The following is a 24,142-nucleotide window of genomic DNA, read 5'->3' as shown; positions in this document are numbered from 1 at the left end:
AAAGAGATTAGAATAATGATGGAATATTCTAATCTAATATACTTACTAATTAAATCTAGCTCCCTATTCTAGTGGATTGCCTCATTAACCAACTTGCCTAATCTCCCACAAGAAGATCTAATGGTGAGATCTACACCTAATCCAACGGTGGATCTGACATATTCTAACATGCCCCCTCAAACGTATATGGATTGAAAATCGATATACGTTTGATTACAATAAAAATCCCCAATATGAAAAATAAAAACCTCCACTTGAAATTCCCATAGGAAAATAGAATCCTATGATTTAAGTACGCTGACGAATTTTGATGATGAATATCCCTTGATGTTATAATATCCTGATGTTGTTGATGAAACGCCGCTTGTTGATATGCCTCCGAGAAGGCTTATAAAAGCCAATGGATCATAGATCTTAGAGAAGACTCAAGCCTCGATGGGCGAGTAATAATGAGTCACTACGGACCAATGCCGGAATGGGCAAGAAATGGTGGGTCACTATGGACCGATGCCGGAATGGGCAAGAAAAGGGTGGGTCACTATGGACTGATGCCGGAATGGGCAAGAAATGGTTGGTCACTATGGACCGATGCCAGAATTGGCAAGAAAGGGGTCACTATGGACCGATGCCAGAATTGGCAAGAAAGGGGTCACTATGAACCAATGCCAGAATGGGCAAGATTGCCAGAATGGGCAAGAAATGGGTCACTATGGACTAATGCCGAAATGGGCAAGAAATGGGTCCTTATGGACCAATGCCGGAATGGGCAAGAAATGGGTCACGATGGACTAATGTCGGACCATGGACAAATGCCAGAATGGGCAACAAAGAAGAGAAAAAAATAAGAGATTGGTGGCAATTAATGGCTTGCGGCAAATACGAAACTTTGCAAAAGAAAATTTGGAACATTGGAAGGAATTTTTTTTATTTTTTATCAAGAGAATCTGTGCATATCAAATATGGGGGTATGCATTTTTCGCATATGATAAGGCAAGAGGGAAGTAGAAAAAGAAAAGGAATTGGAATTGGAATAGGTGCCACCATCAAAATCATATGGATTGGAAAAAGGTAAATGATAATGGAAGGGGGTGCCATCACCAAATCAAGGTTTATTGCATAAAAGCTGTGAGTGAAAATATCAGCCATCAAACCCACTCATTTTTGTGGGAAGTTGCATATTTTTTTAGCATCTAAATGATTTCCATCCCCTTCTCTTTTCACATGCCTCATATCATCATTTCTCAAAAAAAATAAAAAATTGAGGGTTTGCAACGATGGTGGCGGGGAAAGATGGACTTGAAGTAAGAGATCATGCCATGAGAGGCAGTCCTATCAATTGTTTTCTCTTTTTTTTTTCTTTTTTTTTTTTGCAACACTTGGCCCTCTAAGATAGAGAATAGGTGGGCATGCTCTTCTGGGTTTGGGATTCAAAGAAGAATTGTTGAGGTCAACAAGGGCTGATGGTGTTTTGGGGTGCAGGATAAAATAAAGAAATAAAACAATGGTTGAATTAAAGTTAAAGAAAAATCATTGAGATCGAACGAGACTGGGCGGACGGCCGACGGCTATAGCGGCCGTCCGCCGGAGAACGAAATCAACACTGTTGTGGTTAGGCCCGGATTGGATCTTCTTGCTTTGATACCATGAAGAATTTTGGAGATTTTCACTAATCTTGGATGATTTACAATAGAGCTTAAGGTGTGCTTATTTGAGCACATACATGATAAACATAGAAAGAGATTAGAATAATGATGGAATATTCTAATCTAATATACTTACTAATTAAATCTAGCTCCCTATTCTAGTGGATTGCCTCATTAACCAACTTGCCTAATCTCCCACAAGAAGATCTAACGGTGAGATCTACACCTAATCCAAGGGTGGATCTGACATATTCTAACAGTTACTTATTGGTATCATTATTGTATTGTAACTATATAGAAGTTTGTAATATAGTGGAAAATCGTGGAGGAGGATCGGCCATTTCTGAATTCTCCCTTACTTTCTCCTCTCTCAAACATTCTCTTTCCACTTTGATTTTCCTTCTCTGCTTTTATTCTTCTTCAGTGTATGTTATGTTACCCTTGAAAAAGGCACTAAAGGATGCAATTAGTCAACTAAAAGAAGGTAGTGTTTTTTCCCTTCATTTTTAAAAATGCCAAGGTAGAATGCTTGGCTTATATCCAATTCGTCCGGGACCGAAATTTAAAACCGAAACTGAAACCGAAATTTAAAAATTTCAGCTGAAATTTCCACCGAAACTGAAATTGCCACCTAAATTTCCACCGGAATTTCATTTTTGACTGAGGCCAAATCTTTTTTAAATTTTTTATTGATATCCTTTTGATACCTTTGATTTTCTCAAAATTATAGAGCACTTGATTTGTGAAACATGAATATAGGGTTTACAACTTTACATGGTTCTTCAAAGATGATGATTCTCTATGTTACGTGAGTGTACAAACTGTATGCATGAAGCTTTCATTGTAATTTTTGTACATTTTTATTTTTTGACTTGAAAACTAATGGGTACAAGTACACTTGAAATGCAAGATAAGTTGTGTGTTCTGGACACTCAACTCTCAAGCTTTTTCTTTCGTTAGGATAGTAAAAGACGAACATTGGACAAGTTGATTACTCATATATTCTCAAGAGAACAAGTGGAGCAATGGGATCATTTGTTGTGCACATCTCTTGTATTCTAGCAAGTGATTCATCACCCGGTTGGACTATTGTGTGTGACGGTGACACTGGTCGAGCTGATATTGGGTTTCAGGGTTAAGCGTGATATAAATTTTTGACGTTTTCTTGGCTGAGAGAAAATGTAGAAAAGAGAGTTTCTAACCCTAATATTTATAGTGAAACTCTCTTCTCCAGTGGATGTAGGAACTTTGCCAAACCCCGTATCTTGTGTTTCTTGCTGTATGTGCTTGTGTTTCTTGCATCTCATCTTGTCGTTGGCTACACATCAAATTTGATCCTATTTTTGGGAGATTCGAGATCTATCAGTTATATTTTCACTGTATTGAATTGTTGTCTTTTTTCTCCTCCAAGAAATCTAGAGTTTAGCAAATCAAGATACACAGAAGCAACTATCATAGAATCAATACCAGAGTATCCTATTGATTTTGCCATCGGATTGAATATTTGTGCGTCATGAAGAATTTTTGTGTGGGGGGAAATCAGTCCTGGCTCTTACATCAAAGTAGCGACTACCAGTCTCTTATTTAATGTCTATCTGTTGTGTCAACTAGGGAGCTGCCACATGAGTGTCATTTGTGTTAAGGCATTTGGTGTAGGGTTTGGTAAGGTGACTCGTTTCAACACCTTTATGAGTGACTTGGTTGTGAGTATATTCTTTTCTCATGTAGGTAAGTATGTTGCTACATCTTAATTTAATTACCAAACTAAGAGGAGAAACACCAAGAACATTTTGGGAATTAAACTTCTTTGTAAAACTTGTTCTGTTTGTGACCGAAAATTGCATGCAATGTTTTATTATGTTTTGCCTTAACCCCCTGGAAATTACATTAATCAAATTTAGTACAGAATGAGGGAGCATCAACAAACTGTAGAAATATTTTATTCTTCCTAAAAGAAATTCATGTTGGTTTTTTAGCTCCTTGAGTTCAAGAGATTTGTTTTTGTAGAAGTATATTCTTCCGCATTCTACGTAAGTAGTGGTTTTGGATTAATTTGAGTGACATACATATCTTGGAAAAACAAGTGCTGATTCAGTAAAGGCTGAATTCAAGATGTAAATTAAGTGCTTATTGCTGCAATATGGAGGTTACTCTTGAATCTTTGTTATTTCTTAAGGTATTTTCGTCATTGTTTTTTTTTCTCATCATTATTTTCACTGTCCGTATTGTGTCTTACACACTAGGAATACACACTGCTTTTAACTGTGATGTTTTGCCTGCATATTGTAGGGGTAGCAATGTGTGGTTCGACAGGCTAAACGAGCTTTAAATTTGCCTTGTAATTGGGTGGGTTGGGGTCCGTGCCTACATTATACATTGGCCTGTGTATCACCTTATAAATCCGTTGGCACCACTTGCTTTTCAATCAATATTTCTTGACAAAAGCAAATTCCAAACTCAGCCCCTGCCACCTCTAACATTTCTCATTGTGTTATTATTAGTGAAGTCATTTAACATCATTCTTCTTGTTTTCTTGGACTACCATGCTTATTTTCTTACTCATTGTGAAACTCATATGTAGCTATTTGTATACGTAAATCTTCTACAATGATTTCAATCAACACTTGTATATTGTAATTAGGAGAATAGACATATAGATAACAACCTTATTATGGTAATCCATGTTTTATAGTTAGTGGCAAGAATTCATAGTTCATCCCACTGATAGCCTCGTCTTTTCATGTTCTTCAACAATACCACAGGGCTGCCAAGCTGGACTCTATATAGGATCTATATTGTCTTATTTCGTATTCAGATTTCCATGGCTAAATCCCATGCATTCATTGATAAGGACAGTTCAGAAGTTGATTCCATATGTTCTTGGAGCTTTTGGTGGTACAAGCCTGCCTTTCGCTTCTATATCTAATTCTGTGAATAAACCTTTGCCTCTTCAATTGGACGTATCCTTTCCATCATTTCAAGATGTTAGATGGAGCTTTGCACGGTTACTTTATTTATTCAACATACAACTTGAACGCAATTTAGCAACGTAAGTGTATATGAAGTTCATTGGGGTTTTTACACTTTTGTTAAATGTGTAGTTGGTGCCATTCTTTTTCTTATTCAATTAAATGGTAATGCATCAATATGGTATCTCCTTTTATCTAAAAAAATTGGATTCGTTTATGAGAAAGTTTCCCTTTTTGCATCTCTTGTATTGTGGAAGCACTACCGACTGAATATATCACTATATCACCATTAGGTATTTTGAAATGGAAAATGAACAGAGCCTCCATCCTATCCCTGTAATTGGGGCCATCTGTCGGCCATTTGTGCTATCCTAGTTTCTAGATGATCTTTCACTGTCTTGTGGATTATCAGATTATGATTCCTCATATCTTTGAATCAATGCAACTTCAATAATCAGATCAAAGGCTTTTTATATCATGCGTGACATTTCCATAAATACTACACTCCATGACATTGTAGGTTCCTCATTAATTTCTACCTGATCTTTACATTTCTAACTTATTAACCTTGCTACGATATTGATAGGAAATTTTCTGCAAAACATGCAAAACATTTTCTATAATTTTAAGTGGATATGTTATTTGCTGACTCACCTTTTCTCTCCAAAACACTTCAGATTTTTGCCGTCAATTATATCCTTTGTACAAAGAAAGATCTCTAATTATCCATCATGAAGTTCCTTACAAAATATTCAAAAGAGAATATAATCATACATTTACAAAATTTACGAATATAATCATAAATTAGGTCTTCCCCTTGGTGTGGGGAGACCTAAAAAATTCAGTTGGGACCCTATTGTTGAGAGAATAGAAAGAAGGCTGGATTCTTGGAAGCGGAATCTAGTTTCCAGGGGGAAGGATGACTTAAATTAAGGCGGTCTTGTCTAATATCCCCATTTGTCCTTATTTAAGTGCCCCATATCGGTAATTAACAGGATGGAAAAATTCAAAGGAGACTTTTTTTTTTTTTTTGTGGGGGGGGGGGGGGGGGGGGGAGGGGGGAGATGAAAAACGGGGGATCCCCTTGGTTTGTTGGAAAGAAGTTTGTAAATCCATCAAGGCCGGCGGCCTTAATATCAGAAAATTAAGGGAAGTAAATCAATCTCTCCTTGGCAAGTGGCTATGCCGTTTTGGTAGGAGGAATCTCAACTGTGGGCTAAAGTGATTGAGAGTAAGTATGGTTCAGCGATTGGGCATTGGGAGTACAAGGATATTTTCAGAAAGCCGGGGGTGACTTTATGGCTTGACTTGATGTGATTTAATCAAAAATTCCAAGAAAGTGTTTGGGTTTCAGAGTTTATGCTGGGAACCGGATCAGATCTTGGTCGGATAAGTGGTGTTCTCCCTTTCCCTTAATAGAAAATTTACCAGACCTGTTCTCTTTGGCCTTGTCTAAGTAGGCCTTGGTTTGTGAATATTTTGAGCGCAGAGATAATCAGGTGATTTGGAAGCCTATCTTTAAAAGGAATTTTTTTGATTGGGAACTTGAGATGGTGGGTAGATTTTTGGGTTCTCTAGAAGCGTGTTATATTAAACTTTTGGGGTCGGACAAAAGGGTTTGGATCTGGAACTCGAACATGGATTTTTCTGTTAAATCTTTCTACAATAATCTTGAATCTTGCCCTTCTTCTTCCATTATTGCCAAAGTTTGGGACATCCAAGCTCCGCCCAGAGTATGCACATTTTTTTGGGTGGCAGTGCGTGATAGAATTCAGACGGTTTACTTTCTTTGGGACCGGGAGATGTTGATTATTGATCATTCTCCCTCTACATAACGGCAGGGGAATCGGTGGATCATCTATTCCTGCACTGTAGAGTTGTTAGATAGGTGTGGAGCTGTATTTTATCTAGATTTGGAATCTCTTAGGTCTTTCCTAATAAGCTAATTGATGTGTTGGCTAGTTGGTCTCTGGTCCCTTGGAAAAAGAAAGGGGATCCTTGGGAATCTCTCCCTTCTAGCTATGATTTGGCTATTACGGAAATAACGTAATGCTTGCATTTTCAAAGCCTTATCAAAGAGATCACTTTTCCTATCCAAAAAGTTCATTGCAATTACTATCTCTTGGGTGAGATGTATCACTTCTTTCAGGTTTGTTTCAACGCATGATCTTTGATATGGATGGAAGGAGATTTGCAATGATTCTCCTTGGGAGTCCAAGCCCATTCCAAACCTGAGAGCTGCCCACGCCTTGATATCTTAAGCTGAACTTTGATGGGTGTAGCATGGGGAATCCCGGACCCTCTGGAATTGGGGGTGTCTTTAGGGATGATCTTGGAGTTTTGACGTAGTCATTTTCCGGTCCCATTGGTATAGCGGATACTAATGAAGTAGAAGTTCGTGCTATTCATCAAGGAATAAAATTCCTTGATACTTTTGACCTCAACAAAGTGGTGGTTGAAGAGGATTCGCTTAACGTGATTAGATGGCTTAGAGGCTCGCACTTGTATCCTTGGCGATTCGCTCAGTTTTTTATGAGATTCATGATTGGGTAGGAGAAGCTAATATTTCTTTCATTCATATCAGGAGGTTGACAAAACAGGGGTAAGGCTGCATACATCTGGCCCTCCCAGACCTCGCAATGGCGGGAGCCTCGTGCACTGGCCCCCCCCTTTTTTTATATCAGGAGGTCGACAAACATGGTGGCAGATAGATTAGCTAGGGAAGTGGTGCTGAGAGCAGAGGTGGAACTTTTTGATTTCGTCCCTCCTTGATTGCCATTGCTTCTTGCCCCTGCCGGATGTCTTTATATACTGTTAAATGTATTGACGCCAATGTAGGGGCATTATCGTCTTTTAAATATATATATTTATATTACGTATGGGGGGAGAATGTTTAGGGCATTCACTCTCTCCCACATACGATTCTCTCGAACCCTCTCGTTCCCATCTTATTTCTCTTCTAAATCTAACATCTAACATGGTATTAGAGCCAGGTGGATGAATCCTATTTCTTCATCTTCAAAATCCTAACCCTAATCTATCTGAACCCAAATCAAGAATCATACCACTAGGCCCAAAATCCTAACTCAACCCTAACCATAAACCTAACCTCCATACCTTGCCGTAAACGTCCCTGCATGTTGTAACCCTCCATACCAACCTCTTTTATGTGCCGTAATACCCCTTTTTTTATTTTTTATTTTGTGCTGTAATACCCCTACCCCATCCGTAATACCAAATACAATTTTTTTTGTGCTGTAACCTCCTACCCAGCCGTATACGCCCCACCCCCTCGCCGTATAACCCCCCACCCCAACCGTATATCCACACTCCATCCTTCCCTATCCTCCCACCCACGTCCCATCTTGCATATTGGTGCCTCTCCTCCTCTTACCCCTCTTTCTGTGTCGTGGCCGTATTCTTTTGTCTACCCACGACCCTTTTATGCCAATTCTTTATTTTTAGGCTTCTCATGACTTAATTTGGACGGATTGTTTCTTGGGCGTAGATTATTGATTGGTCGTTTCTTGGGCGTAGGTATTCGTGGTTCGTGCTGTTATCCATGATCTAAGTCAACACCTTAGTTGTTGTTGGTGGTGGGTTGATGAGGTTGGATGGTACATCTGTTGCATGTATTGGTGGTGATTGTGTTGGCGCAGTTGTGGTGATTTACTTGTGGAGGGGTGGCTACGTGTGTTATGGCCTCTTTTTGGTTGTTTCGTCTTGGGGGTGCTGTGGTGGTTATTGTTGGTGATAGTCTTCTTGTGTTTGTTGGTTGAGGTGTTGTTGCCTCGTGGTGTTTATTGTTAGTGCTATTGTGGCATTGCAGTAGGTTGTTGAGTGCCTTGTGGAGTTTTTTGTTATTTTTCGGCGGTGATGGCGTATACTTGTTGGTTGTTCTGGTTCTCGACTATTGTTATGGATTCTGTGGAGCCCTGCAGCAACTTACTATCCTCAAGGTTGATGAAGGCCGTTCTTCATCGTATATTGCTCAGTCTAGCTATTCCTATATTGAGCCTCCCCTTCAGATGACTTCAATAAGACTGGATGGGACAAATTACCCCCCGTGGAAGATGGCGGTCTACACTTATCTACTTGGCCGTAGGAAAATCAATTTTCTTGAGCGCTCTCCTCCGATTTGCACTGACTCGACATATGATCAGTGGCGTGAGGATGATGCTGTGGTTTGCTCCTTTCTATGGGGCTCTATGGCACCCTATATCGCTACGTCCATGATGTATCTGCAGTCGTCAAAGGAAATTTGGGAGCATGTGGCGACAATGTATTCAGGCATGGATAATCTGACTCGTATCTGTGATCATTTTTCAGATTGGTTTAGTCTTGAGCGAGGAGACAAACTTGTAGGATCTCACTATAGTGATTATCTTGCACTTTGTCAAGAGCTTGACTTGTTGCCCTTTACTGTTGATCCTGAGGTTCTCAAAAAGCGCCAGGAAGAGATGCGAGTGGTTTGGTTTCTTGATTCTTTGGGCCCTAACTATCTCCAGCTTTGTCAGCAGCTGGTTAGTTCTGGTTCACTTCCCACGCTTGCAGAGGCCTTCTCCCGTGTCCAGCGTATGCCGGTACAACAGTTTGATGAACCTCTAGTTGATGGATCTGCCCATATATCATATGGCGGGGGTGTTCGAGGCCGTGGTGGTGGTCGCTTTGGACGAGGCCGTGATGGTGGTTGGCGTGGTCGTGGCCGTGTTCGTGAGTCAGGGGGAGTCAGAGATAGTGGCGGTCGTGGCCGTGGGGGCCATCACTGCACTCATTGTCGTTTGGATGGCCATACTGTTGATTATTGCTACGATTTACATCCTGAATTCCGTCCATATAGGGTTTGGTGAAAAAATCTGCTAACTGGTCCACAGATCGAGTAAAGGAAACATGTCTCTCGCCCCTATGGATTCTCTGGCGAATAAAATGGCAATCAACCTCTATGTGCTTGGTTCTCTCATGGAAGACGGGATTGGTGGCTATGTGAATCGCAGCCTTATTATCACAATAAAACTGAGCTAGAGAAGAAGAGGAAAAACCAATCTCTGTCATGAGGGAACGTAACAGAAGAAGCTCCCCACTCGTATGGGACATAGCTCGGTGTTCTGCCTCGGCGCTGGACTTCGAAACTACCTCTTGTTTCTTACTTTTCCACGACACTAAATTGCCACCAACAAAGGTGCAGTAACCCGTGGTTGATCTCCTATCTGCTGGAGATCCTGCCCAATCTGCATCACAATATCCTTCCACCCTGACATGTCCATTTTTCTTGAATAGCAATCCTTTCCCTGGTGCCCCTTTCAAATAGGGGAGAATCTGAACTACTGCTGCTCAGTGAGAGGTACGAGGAGCACTCATAAACTGGCGAACTACTCCAACTGCATAAGAGATATCTGGGCGAGTAACAGTGAGATATATGAGCTTACTAACTAGTCTTCTATACCTGCCAGGGTCTTCCAACAGACCCCCTTCCTCTGGAATAAGCTTTACATTGGGATCCATAGGAGCAGATACATGTTTTAGTGTTTTACTCCAAGATTCCCTGTTTCTCCCAGTAAGTCCAACACATACTCTCTCTGTGATAGAGATATCCCATGAGAGGAATATGCCACCTCTATCCCAAGAAGGTATCTGAGGCGGCCCAAGTCCTTTGTAGCAAACTCTTTTTGTAAGAAAGTCTTCAATCTCTGAATTCCCCCTGACTTACTACCTGTAATGATGATGTCATCAACATACACAATCAACAGAATGCACCCTGCAGAAGATTGATGACTAAACACTGAATGGTCTACTGCACACTGTCTAAGTCCAAAGCATATGACTGCCTCACCGAATCTACCAAACCATGCTCGTGGAGATTGTTTCAAGCCATACAGTGATTTCTTAAGGCGACAAATAGAGGAGGACATCTCCCCCTGAGCAGCATACCCTGGAGGCTGCTCCATATAAACCTCCTCCTGGAGGTCACCATGTAAAAAAGCATTCTTGACGTCTAACTCATGTAGGGCCCAACCATTATTAACTGTCATGGAGAGTATCACTCGAACTGAAGTAATCTTCGCAACTGGTGAGAATGTCTCATGGTAGTCAACCCCAAAGGTTTGAGTATAACCCTTGGCAACCAGATGGGCCTTCAACCTTTTAACTGCCCCATCAGATAAATACTTGGTGGAGAATACCCAACGACAACCCACTGGTCGAGCACCATCAGAAAGAGGAACAAGATCCCATGTCTGGTTCGATCGGAGTGCACCCATTTCTAGATCCATAGCAGCGCTACAGCTTGGATGTTGGAGAGCCTCCTGCAATGACTGTGGTAACACAACAGATGACAAGGACGAAACAAAGGCTTGGAAAGAAGAAGTCAGACGATCATAAGAAACAAAATGAGATATAGGATGTGCAGTAGAATGACATCAAGTGCGAGATGCAATAGGAGAGTCAGAAGCAATGACAGAGGAGGGTAAAGAAGATACTTGAGTAGGCAAGTCAGGGACCTTGACAGATGAAGGCGATGGTTTGAGTGAAGGAGGTGGAGGTCCATCTTTCCGCAGACGTCGCCGATATTGTTTGGTAACTGGTGGTGGAGCCACTGGTATTGATGATGATGGTGACGGATCTGGTCTCGTAGCAGGCTGTGAGGGTATCTGAACCGACTCAGGAAACTAAGGAAGAGATAATGGGACCTCAGTCTCCAAGCGACTTGTAATAGGAGCAGATGAAGGGCTAAAGAATGCCTTGGATTAAAAAAAGGTAACATCAGCTGGCACAAACCATCGATGTAGTCGAGGACTATAGCAACGGTAGCCTTTTTGAGTTCTAGAGTAACCCAAAAAGACACACCGTTCCGACCGAGGATCGAGTTTGTCCCGACTAGGACCAAGATGGCGGACGAAGCAGGCACACCCAAAGACTCGGGGGGTGAGAGGGAATGGATCTTGCTGAGGGTATAAAACCTGAAAGGGAGAAGACCCACGAAGGACAGAAGAGGGAAGGCGATTCGCAAGAAAACAGGATGTTAACACGGCCTCCACCAAAATGACTTAGGGACTCGCATTGATGGTTTGAGTAACTTCAAGTAAATACCTTAATTTCCTTTCAACGACACAATTCTGCTGTGACGTGTAGGCACAAGAGGATTGGTGAAGAATTCCATGAGATGAAAGATAATCCTGAAACCCATGTGTTGAAGAGAAAAATTCGCGAGCATTATCAGTGCGAAGACATTTAATATTGCAATTAAACTGATTCTTTATTTCAACATGGAAATTCTGAAAAGCAGTGAAGACCTGAGAGCGGTCTTTCAACAAATACACCCATGTTATACGCGAATAGTCATCAATAAAAACTACGAAATACCTAAATCCATTATTTGACGTGACCCTAGAGGGCCCCATACATCAGAATGAACTAAAAGTAAAGGACTATTAACTCGACTAATGACTCAGGAAGGAAAGGCCACCTGGTGGTGCTTCCCGAGTTCACAAGACTTGCACTGGAACGAAGAGACAGAAGAAGGAACACATGACGTTTGCTGAAGGCGTTGAAGAGAAGGGTGACCAAGACGGCAGTGCCACTGATAGGCGTCAACAGAGCTATGCAAAGCGGTAGGAGAACGGCTGCAGTCAAGGCGATAAAGTCCATCCACCTCACGACCCGATCCAATCGTCTTCCCAGTCGAAAGATCCTGAAACAAACAATAAGAGGGATAAAATGAGATGGAACATCGAAGATTTTTCGTTAATTGACTGACAAAAAGTAAACTAAATGGAGATTTAGGGACACATAGTACAAATGATAATGAAATAGTAGGCGAGGGGCATATTGTACCAATACCAGTGATGGGGGAAGTGGACCCATCAGCAAGGTAATGGTCTGAGAACCAGAGGAAAGAGCGAAAAGAGGATAGCTGAGATGAGTTACCAGTCATGTGATTGGAGGCTCCCGAGTCAATAATCAAGGATCCGGAGCTAGAGAGTAAGGTCGTGGGTGAACTACCTGGCTGAGCAAACCCGGCAGTGGGCTAGGAAGCACTCTATCGAAAACGCTGTAGCTCCTCATAATCCGCCCTTGTAAAGGTAAAGGACTCATCAACAGAAGTAGAACCAGGCGTAGAAGTCATGCTGTCAGATGGGCGAGGAGCAGTGAGATGAGCTGATCGAGGTGGGCGAAGCTCTGGATGAAGCGTATAAGCATGTTTTGATCTGGTGGCCATCACGATGGTAGTGGGTACAGTACGAACGGCCATGTCCACCACCAACACTGCCACCTCCACGGCCACGACCACGAGCTCGGGGAAAGGAGCCACCTCCTCTGGGTGGCCTGGAACCACCAATACCATCAGAAGCCACGAGAGCCGAACTCTCAGATGGGAGGCTGGAGGGTGACTCACCAAGGCACTGCTGTGCACGAGAATAGGCTTCACGTAATGATGGAATGGTGCCGGAGCCAAGAATCTGATGACGAAGGTGCGTAAACTCAGGACCCAGGCTCTCAAGATAGTGCACAACCCGAATTTGTTCTCGCTGTCCATGAAGCACATTGACATCACAAGGGAGAGGCAAGAAAATGTCAAGCTGCTGACATAAGGAGATAAACTGCCCATAATGAGTCTCAAGGGACATGTCACCATGTTGCATATGCATCCACTCATAGTAAGTGACACAGATACGTGTGAGGTTCTCAACCCCAAAGTAGGTGACAATGGTGTGATCCCAGATCTCCTTGGCAATCGGAAGGAGTATCATAGTGAGGAAATGGCAGGAGTCATGCTCTGCCAGAGAAGACTACGAATCAAGGCATCTTCCTGCTGTAACGACCCGGATTCCCAGGCTAAATTTTTGAGGCAATTCTGAGCTTAGCTCTTTATAAAACAGAGCCAACAAGCCCCGAAAAATCCGGATTGCTACGCCTCTCAAAAGAAAAGAGGCACAAAACACATTCATTCATTTTTGGAATCATACAGCGGAAGTCTTTGGTTTAAAATGCAAACCATTTATTAATGAAATAGAGACAAAAATAAGGGAAGAGAATTTTATTCCAATACTTTCAATAATAACTCCACAAATTTGCCAAATTAAATATCCATGCCCCAAAGGACTTTGGAAAGAAAACTAAAAGAAATAAATAACTGCCTAAACTATGCCATCTCTCCCCATCCCATTGCCTAGGTCATCTCATCAGCAAATGCTCCTTCGTTTTGATCGATTTGCTGGTTTTCTGGATTTTCGCCATTAAAGTCTGTTGAAAAGTTTTAAAGGTCAGGATGCAAGAATAACGGTTATGCAGAGTAATAAAACTTAACTTAGGCAATTGAAGATGTAAAGATATAATCATCTCATATTAGAGGCATATCAAAGAAATTTAGCATATCAAGAAAGACATGGTATTTGGTGCAACAATAAGCAATAATATAGAGGTTTTTCTGATAGCACCTTTGAATTTGCAAAATAGGACTCTTTGTTCAATATGATTGTTCATTAGAGACTATTGCTCTAGTCATTAGAATCTAAGGTTCTAAAATCGTTTAGAGACTATGCTCTTCCCTTTCCTTCCCCATTAATTTCTATACACAATGATACCCATGTAGAATTATAACCTTCGAACTGTTTTTGTACGAGGATACCTTTCGCACTGTTTTTGTACGAGGAGTTCACGTAGTTCTTTTGACCTTCTCGCCCCTTTTTGGGTACGAGGGAAATGGTATCAAGGGTATATGAAACTATGGCCTTTAAATCATCTCCATCATAGGGTTGTGGGTTTTCAATGAAAGCCATGAATTGGATTCAAGAATCAAGAAACAAAAACATAAGAGGTTTTATCTAAATTTTCAAGAACTCTAGTTATAGTGTAGATTACAAAACATAATCCGAAATCTTGCCTTTGCCCTTGAATTGATGGATCTTGGTTTAATTGATTGATTGATTGATCGAAACTCGATGGATCTTGGAGTTGAAAGCCTTTCCTTCTTCTCCTTTCCTTAGGATTCTCCTCTCTCCTTAGGTTTCCTTAGGTTTTAGGGTTGGGTTTTTGATTTGTGAAGAAAATTAGGTTGTGATAGAGTATATATAGACATAAATCTATTTAGGGTTTGTTTGGCATTAAACACACCCAATAGGACGAAAAATCGGGCCCACAAAGTGTGTTTTCAAGCCCTCGGATTCTTCCTTTCGTAACATTCTCGGAGTTCCGAGTCATTTCTCGGAATTCCGAGAATTCTCGGAGTTCCGAGAAATCCTCTCGGAGTTCCGAGAATGGCAAACCGAAACTACTGTCCATTTTCTCGGAATTCCGAGATTTTTCTCGGAGTTCCGAGAAATAATTTTTTTTTTTTTTTTTTTTTTTTTTTTTTTTTTTTTTTTTTAAGGGTTGTTACATTCTACCCCCCTTAGAGGAATTTCGTCCTCGAAATTCGATCTCTCTCCAGATTAAAAACGAGAAATAAGGAATGTACCTCCGAGTAAATGTGGATATTTCTTCAAGATTTCCGATTCACGCTCCCAAGTTGCTTCTTCAACACCATGATGTCGCCAGAGAACCTTGACCAACGAAATCGTCTTATTTCGCAATGCTCGCTCCTCTCGATCCAAAATCTTCACGGGTCCTTCAGAAAAAGACCAATCTTCTTGAAGCTCGACATCATCCTCGGCCAAAACATGAGAAGGGTCGGGATGATACAATCGAAGCATTGACACATGAAAAACATCATGCATCCGCTCCAATTTAGGAGGCAACTCCAATTTATAAGCTCTTGCCCCAATCCTTTTCGCAATTCGATAGGGTCCAATAAAACGAGGAGTCAACTTCCCTTTCTTTCCAAAACGCATTACTGCTCTGAACGACGAAATCTTCACAAAAACCATATCGCCTTCAGCGAACTCCAATTCTCTCCTACGCTGATCAGCATAACTCTTCTGTTGACTCTGCGCGATCTTCAAGCGATCCCTAATCAAAGCAACTTTTTCAGTCGACTCTCGAACCAACTTTGGTCCAAGCAATTGCTTCTCACCAACTTCAGCCCAGCATAAAGGTGATCTGCAAACACGGCCATATAGAGCTTCAAATGGAGCCATCTGAATACTCTGCTGGTAGCTATTGTTGTAAGCAAATTCACATAGAGGCAAATGCTTCTCCCAATCTCCACCAAAATCAAGAACACAAGCTCTCAATAAATCTTCAAGGATCTGATTTACTCTTTCAGTCTGACCATCAGTCTGAGGATGATATGCTGTACTGAAACTCAACTTCGAACCCAAAGCAGAATGTAAGCTCTTCCAAAATCCCGAAGTGAAACGAGAGTCTCGATCAGAGATTATGGTCGAAGGCACACCATGATATCTAACGATCTGAGCCACATATGTTTCAGCAAGCTTTTCCAACTTCCAATCTTTCCTAATCGGAATGAAATGAGCCGATTTAGAGAGACGGTCCACAATCACCCAAATACCATCACAACTGCTCTTCGATCTGGGTAAACCCATGATAAAATCCATGGACAAACTATCCCATTTCCACATTGGAATCTCCAATGGATCCAATGTACCTCCAGGTTTCTGATGCTCTGCCTTCACTTTCTGACAAGTTAGGCACTTAGAAACATACTCTGCAATATCCCTTTTTATTCCACTCCACCAAAAATTCCTCTTCAAGTCCTGGTACATCTTGGTGTTACCCGGATGAATGGTGTAACGAGACTTATGTGCCTCATCCAAAATGTCCCTTCTGATTCCTTCCTTAGCTGGCACACAAATTCTGCCTTTAAAGAATAAACATCCATCTTCTCCCACTGAAAACTCTGGTTTAGAATCAACTTCGGCTTTTAACTTCAAAATTCCTTCATCATCTAACTGAGCTGCTTTAACGGCTTCAATGATATTCGACTGAACTCGAATATTAGCAATAAAGGACTTATCGCTAATCTCACAGGATTCCAAATCCAAATCTCTGAACCGCTCAAGCAATTCCCATTCTTCTATCATCAAACAGGCCATCATAGGGTGTTCTTGTCGGCTAAGAGCGTCAGCCACTACATTAGCCTTGCCTGGATGATATCTCAAGGTGAAGTCATAATCCTTCAGAAATTCAACCCATCTTCTTTGTCTCATATTCAGCTCTTTCTGATCAAAAAGATACTTGAGGCTCTTGTGATCCGTAAAAACCTCGAACTTGACACCATACAAGTAGTGTCGCCATATCCTCAATGCGAAAACTACTGCTGCTAACTCCAGATCATGAGTCGGGTAATTCACTTCGTGCTTCTTCAACTGTCTTGAACCATAGGCAATGACCTTGCCCGATTGCATGAGCACACAACCCAAACCTCGAAATGATGCATCACTATAGACCACAAAATCTCCTTCCGCGGTAGGAAGTATCAAAACTGGAGCTGATGTCAACCTTCTCTTCAATTCTTGAAAACTGCTTTCACATTCTTCGTTCCAAATATATTTAACATTCTTCCTGGTCAATTTAGTCAAAGGTCCAGCTAAAACTGAAAAGCCTTCAACAAACTTTCTATAATACCCGGCCAGACCCAAGAAACTTCTAACCTCGGTAACATTAGTCGGTTGCTTCCAGGAAGTAATTGCTTGAATCTTAGCATAATCCACTTCAATTCCATCTTTAGAAATTACATGACCCAAAAATGCAACACGCTCGAGCCAAAACTCGCATTTAGAGAACTTTGCATACAACTGATTCTTTCTCAAGGTCTCCAATGCAAGTCTCAAATGCTTTGCATGCTCCTCTTCAGATTTCGAGTAAATAAGGATGTCATCTATGAACACCACCACAAACTGATCCAGAAATGGCTTGAACACTCTATTCATCAAGTCCATAAATACGGCTAGTGCATTTGTCAACCCAAATGGCATTACAACAAATTCATAGTGACCATATCGAGTACGAAAAGCTGACTTGGAAATGTCCTCGTCTCTGATACGCAACTGATGATATCCAGATCTCAAATCAATCTTCGAGAAATGAGCAGCTCCTTGCAATTGGTCAAAGAGATCGTCTATCCGAGGAAGAGGATAACGATTCGTGATAGTCACCTTATTCAGCTGCCTGTAGTCAATGCATAAGCGAAGACTACCATCTTTCTTTTTCACAAATAGCACAGGAGCTCCCCATGGGGATGTACTGGGTCTAATAAATCCCTTCTCCAGCAAATCAGATAACTGCTCCTTCAATTCTTTCAATTCTGCCGGGGCCATTCTGTAAGGTGCTTTAGAAATAGGCTCGGCCCCTGGCACAAGATCGATAGTAAAGTCGATCTCTCTGTGGGGAGGTAATTCCACAAAGTCTTCTGGAAAGACATCCAGAAACTCGCTCACCACAGGAATGTCTGAAACAGACAACTTACTACTGACTTCTTCCTTCTCCACATAAGCTAGAAAGCACTCACAACCTCTATTCATCAACTTCTGGGCTTTCACAGCTGCAATTATTTTAACCTTCATAGGGCGCTTCACTCCCTCAAAAACAATTTCTTCTTCTCCAGGAATTGAAAACTTTACGATTTTATGAAAGCAATCCACATTAGCATGGTAAGCTGCTAGCCAATCCATACCAAGGATAACTCTAAAATCGTTCATCTCCAGTAACACTAAATCAGCCAAAAGCTCTCTACCACCTATCTTTATAATACATCCCTTACATACAAGATTTGCAATTACATCATCTCCTATAGGAGTAATAATTCTCAAAGAGGAATTTAGAGTAATAGGGGTCAAATTCAGTTCTTTCACAAAAATAGGTGATATGAATGATAGAGTAGAGCCAGAATCTACTAGAATATGCGCAGATGTATTATTAACAAAAAGCTGACCTTCAATAACTGCGTCTGAGGCATCAGCGTCTTGTTGATTTAGCGCATAGACTCGGTTGACAGGTGCTTGAGATGCACTCTTTCCCGGATTCTGCTGGCGATTCTGATTTCCTTTCCACTGATTCTGCTGCTGCTGATTATTAACATTACGGTTCGCCTGATTCATTGCTGGCTGAAAATTTTGCTGTTGCCTTTGAGGCCTCGTGTCCCTGAATACAGGCTTAGGACACTCCAAAATTTTGTGGCTCGGGTCTCCACAGTTGTGGCAGACATTCATAGTCTTCCAACACCTTCCAGCATGAAATTTTCCACAAATAGCACAAGGAACCCTTGCAGGAACTCCATCTTCCATCCTCTGTCTCTTTGGAGGCGGCACTTGATTCCTGCTCCCAGATGGCGGCATTCTGGCGGCCATAATCACTTTCTCACTACGCTCAGCCATTTCAGCTTTCGCGCACGCTTCCACCAAAGTCTGAGGTTCATGAAGAACAACTTTCGCCATAAGAGATGGGCGAAGGTTGTCAATAAACTTTGAAACCTTATCCTCTTCAGTAGAGGCATAACCAGGTGCGTACCTCGACAATTGCCTGAACTTGGCTCCATACTGAGCCACGGTCATAGATCCTTGCTTCAGAGACGCAAACTGGGATGCCAATTCCCTCTTAACATGGTTAGGAAAGAATTGGTTGTTGAACCGCACTTTGAATTCGGTCCACGTCTCATTCTTAGCATTAGGATAGTTCTGCAATAAGGATCTCCACCACACTCCTGCTTGGTCCTTTAGTAGAAAGGTAGCCAAACGAATCATCTGAATATCGCTGCACTCCATTACTTCAAATATGCTTTCCACTTCCAAAATCCAGTGGTCTGCAACCAAAGGGTCTCCCACTCCTGTAAACTCCGATGGCCTATAGTCCCTGAATTGCCTGTGCAGCTTAGTCGGATCTGCTGCAGGCGCTTGGCGAGTTGCTAGAGTGGCTGCGATGTTCTGCAAAGCGGCCTGATTGGCTGCTTGGTTCTGGGCTACAACTGTCTGAGTAGCAGCCTGTGCCTGAGCTTGTCTTCTAAGGAGATCAGCAATCATGAGTAAAGGATCTGCTCCTTCACCATCATGGGCACCACCACGACCTCTCCTAGCATAACCTCGCAGCTCTCTTTGATCCATCTGTCAAAAGAACACACAATTGTTAGTTCATAAAATTCTATTTATCTAGATTATGATCATGAAAGTTGTATGATTAGGTTAGATTTGTTATTTTAGTTAATTAGGTCCAACTACTCATCCTTAGACATATACCCAGACTCGCACCAGGTTTCTCACTAACTAACCTAGCCTGGAGCTCTGATACCACCTCTGTAACGACCCGGATTCCCAGGCTAAATTTTTGAGGCAATTCTGAGCTTAGCTCTTTATAAAACAGAGCCAACAAGCCCCGAAAAATCCGGATTGCTACGCCTCTCAAAAGAAAAGAGGCACAAAACACATTCATTCATTTTTGGAATCATACAGCGGAAGTCTTTGGTTTAAAATGCAAACCATTTATTAATGAAATAGAGACAAAAATAAGGGAAGAGAATTTTATTCCAATACTTTCAATAATAACTCCACAAATTTGCCAAATTAAATATCCATGCCCCAAAGGACTTTGGAAAGAAAACTAAAAGAAATAAATAACTGCCTAAACTATGCCATCTCTCCCCATCCCATTGCCTAGGTCATCTCATCAGCAAATGCTCCTTCGTTTTGATCGATTTGCTGGTTTTCTGGATTTTCGCCATTAAAGTCTGTTGAAAAGTTTTAAAGGTCAGGATGCAAGAATAACGGTTATGCAGAGTAATAAAACTTAACTTAGGCAATTGAAGATGTAAAGATATAATCATCTCATATTAGAGGCATATCAAAGAAATTTAGCATATCAAGAAAGACATGGTATTTGGTGCAACAATAAGCAATAATATAGAGGTTTTTCTGATAGCACCTTTGAATTTGCAAAATAGGACTCTTTGTTCAATATGATTGTTCATTAGAGACTATTGCTCTAGTCATTAGAATCTAAGGTTCTAAAATCGTTTAGAGACTATGCTCTTCCCTTTCCTTCCCCATTAATTTCTATACACAATGATACCCATGTAGAATTATAACCTTCGAACTGTTTTTGTACGAGGATACCTTTCGCACTGTTTTTGTACGAGGAGTTCACGTAGTTCTTTTGACCTTCTCGCCCCTTTTTGGGTACGAGGGAAATGGTATCAAGGGTATATGAAACTATGGCCTTTAAATCATCTCCATCATAGGGTTGTGGGTTTTCAATGAAAGCCATGAATTGGATTCAAGAATCAAGAAACAAAAACATAAGAGGTTTTATCTAAATTTTCAAGAACTCTAGTTATAGTGTAGATTACAAAACATAATCCGAAATCTTGCCTTTGCCCTTGAATTGATGGATCTTGGTTTAATTGATTGATTGATTGATCGAAACTCGATGGATCTTGGAGTTGAAAGCCTTTCCTTCTTCTCCTTTCCTTAGGATTCTCCTCTCTCCTTAGGTTTCCTTAGGTTTTAGGGTTGGGTTTTTGATTTGTGAAGAAAATTAGGTTGTGATAGAGTATATATAGACATAAATCTATTTAGGGTTTGTTTGGCATTAAACACACCCAATAGGACGAAAAATCGGGCCCACAAAGTGTGTTTTCAAGCCCTCGGATTCTTCCTTTCGTAACATTCTCGGAGTTCCGAGTCATTTCTCGGAATTCCGAGAATTCTCGGAGTTCCGAGAAATCCTCTCGGAGTTCCGAGAATGGCAAACCGAAACTACTGTCCATTTTCTCGGAATTCCGAGATTTTTCTCGGAGTTCCGAGAAATAATTTTTTTTTTTTTTTTTTTTTTTTTTTTTTTTTTTTTTTAGGGTTGTTACACCTGCTCTCACCGAGTATAGGAAGGATCTTGAGAGAGGGGGTCCTGCCGAAGAAAACTAACTTTGCCCCGGCCCAGGAGGTATGTCTCAACAACTACTTTCCATGGTAAGTAGTTGGTTCCTTCAAACTTAGCGATATTCAACTGTGGGTAAGATCCATCCACAGGAAAGTAGCTAGGAGTTATGTCACAAATATCTCTGATATATTCAAAATATAGCGTTTTTATCGCGAGATTTTGATAAAACGACAAAATCCCGAACTAATCCCGAGATTTAAAAAATATAGCGATACTTTCGTTTTTATCATAAATATCCCGATAATATCGTGATATTATCCCGATATTTTTACGATATTTTTATTTTATATTTTTTTCTTAAATTTAATATATATATTTTAAATAATTTTAATTTTACCGTTTATTTCCTCGATATAAACCCGAAAAAATTAATAAAAATTAATACATCCCGAGATATTCCCTTGCAGAGAAATTCCCGAGAACAACATTTGTGACATAGGCTAGGAGAAGAGGAGGAAGAAGTAGCCGAAGTTGGAGGGGTGGCACGAACGTCAGTAGTCATGCCGAGAGAGGGATCCATAATAACAAAGGAATCTATAAGGGTGACCACGAAAAAGAGAACCCACAAACAACGGCGAGAGCGAGCGGACCAAAGAAGATAAGAGATGAAGAACCAACTACTCAAGGCAAGAAATAATAGTGCGGCCTCATGAGATAAGGACACATGATAGTAGGGGCCATAGTGAAGAGAGAAAGAGGCCGCGAAGAGATAAAATAGAGAGAAACTGAATTAGATTAGCACATGAAGGTGTTAAGATGAAGAAAAGAAAAGAGAAATAGGAATAGGGAATATCTGGGAAAAAAGAGGGATTCCAGATGAGAATGGTGGGAGGAGCGGAGAACGGAGGGTTGGGGAACGGGAGTGGGTGAGACGAAGGGAGGGGGTGGCTATGGGGTTTGTTGGAGGAGGGGAATGGAGGTGTGGGCTTGGGGGGGGGGGTGGTTTGTTGCAGGAGGGGGGTGCAGGGGTGAGGAGACGGGGGACAGACGGGGGTGCGGGGGTGGTGGGTGGGCTAGACGGGGGCGCGAGGGTGTGGTGGGCGACGGAGAGGAGGGGGGGGGGGACCAGACGGGGTCTGGTGGAGGACGAGGGACCGGACGGGCCTGGGGAGGGGGGGGGGTTACAGACGGGGGGCGAAGGGGGAAGCGAGGGTGGAGGGGGGGGTGGGTGAGGGTTAGGGCGCGGGAGAGAGGGAGATGGAGGTGAGGGATAGGGAGTGGGAGAGATGGAGAAGATGGAGGCTAAAAGGTTTCCCTAGGGATCAGAAACCCTAGGGCTCTGATACCATGCTGAGAGAAAGATTTAGAGAAGAGAAAAATGAGTTAGGGAAAACTCCCCCTCACTAATGTATTTATATAAAGAGAAAGATAAGTACAATGACAACTAGTTGCCCTCAGGCTTATTACATATATCTAACGATCTCTCTGGCAGTTAATCGTGGTTGGCCTCTATATCAACTTGATGTAAAAAATGCCTTTCTTCATGGCGAGCTGTCTGAGGAAGTTTATGAGGAGCAACCTAGTACAGGATATGTTTTTCCTAATTGTTTATGTAGATGACATTATCATTACTGGAAATGATCAAGACAGAATACATAGATTGAAGATCTTCCTTCAGGAAGAATTTGCAACAAAGGACTTGGGTCTCCTCAGGTATTTTCTTTGAATTGATGTGGCTCACTCTAAATGTGGTCTTTCCCTATCACAGAGAAAGTACACTTTAGATATTCTAGAAGAGACTGGCTCCATGGGAATAAAACCAGCATCTATTCCTATGGATCCGAATGTAAAACTTCTTCCTGAACAAGGAGACTTATTGGAGGATCCAGGTCGATACAGGAGACTAGTTGGGAAGTTGATTTATTTGGCTGTTACTCGACCTGATATCTCATATGCTGTAGGAGTGGTCAACCAATCTATGAGCTTCCCTCGCACATTTCACTGGGCTGCAGTATTCCAGATTGTTCGATACTTGAAAGGCACACCAGGAAAGGGATTATGCTTTAGAAAGAACGGCCATGAGATTGTAGAGGGATTTACTAATGCTGATTGGGCTAGTTCTCCTGCAGATAGGAGATCTACGACTGGTTACTGTACGTTTGTTGGTGGTAATATGGTGTCTTGGAGAAGTAAAAAGCAAGATATTGTGTCCAAATCAAGTGCAGAAGCCGAGTACAGTGCTATGCCATATATGACTGGAGAGTTAATTTAGTTGTGTTCCTTCTTGTCAGAAATTGGCTTCCCTCCATCGGGACCATTGCGGTTGTATTGTGATAACAGGTCAGCTATCTATGTTGCTAACAATCCAGTTTTTCACGAGCGAGCCAAACATATTGAAGTGGACTGTCACTTCATTCGCCAGAGGATCCAGAGAGGAGAGATTTGCACCATGTTTACTAGATCCATCGATCAACTTGCCGATGTGTTTACCAAGGCTTTAGGACCTGGGTAACAAGCTAGGAATGTATGATATATACATTCTAGCTTGAGGGGGAGTGTTAAATGTACAAGGGTATTTATGTAATTTCAGCAGTCTTATATTATTATAAGATACAGTTGTCGAGGGTGAGAGAACTCAACTCTCTCGGCTCTCTCATTAATGCACTGTTTCTCTCTCTCAACATCTTCTCCTTCTTCATCTCTCCCAAACCATGTAATTAAGATAACATATTTTAAATTTAAGGATAGGCATGATAATGGATGTTTTAT

The 24,142-nt window shown here is 41.5% G+C and overlaps 1 protein-coding gene across 2 annotated transcripts in view; it reads left to right on the top strand.

The window, feature by feature from the left end:
* Positions 1–24,142, top strand: part of LOC143887765 (ion channel POLLUX-like protein, putative (DUF1012)) — a 156,432-nt gene that overhangs the window by 16,133 nt on the left and 116,157 nt on the right. For both annotated transcript variants that reach the window (XM_077391940.1, XM_077391939.1), the window contains one exon: positions 4,406–4,692. In XM_077391940.1, coding sequence (XP_077248055.1) covers positions 4,406–4,692 — 287 coding nt within the window. The remainder of the gene's footprint in view (positions 1–4,405; positions 4,693–24,142) is intronic.

The sequence above is a fragment of the Tasmannia lanceolata genome, unplaced genomic scaffold (assembly GCF_043159265.1).
Source record: "Tasmannia lanceolata isolate RefF3 unplaced genomic scaffold, GAP_Taslan_0.1 ptg000012l, whole genome shotgun sequence".
Classification (NCBI taxonomy): Eukaryota; Viridiplantae; Streptophyta; class Magnoliopsida; order Canellales; family Winteraceae; genus Tasmannia; species Tasmannia lanceolata.
Note: the sequence above shows the minus strand (reverse complement) of the source record. Positions and strands in the feature narration are given on the sequence as shown.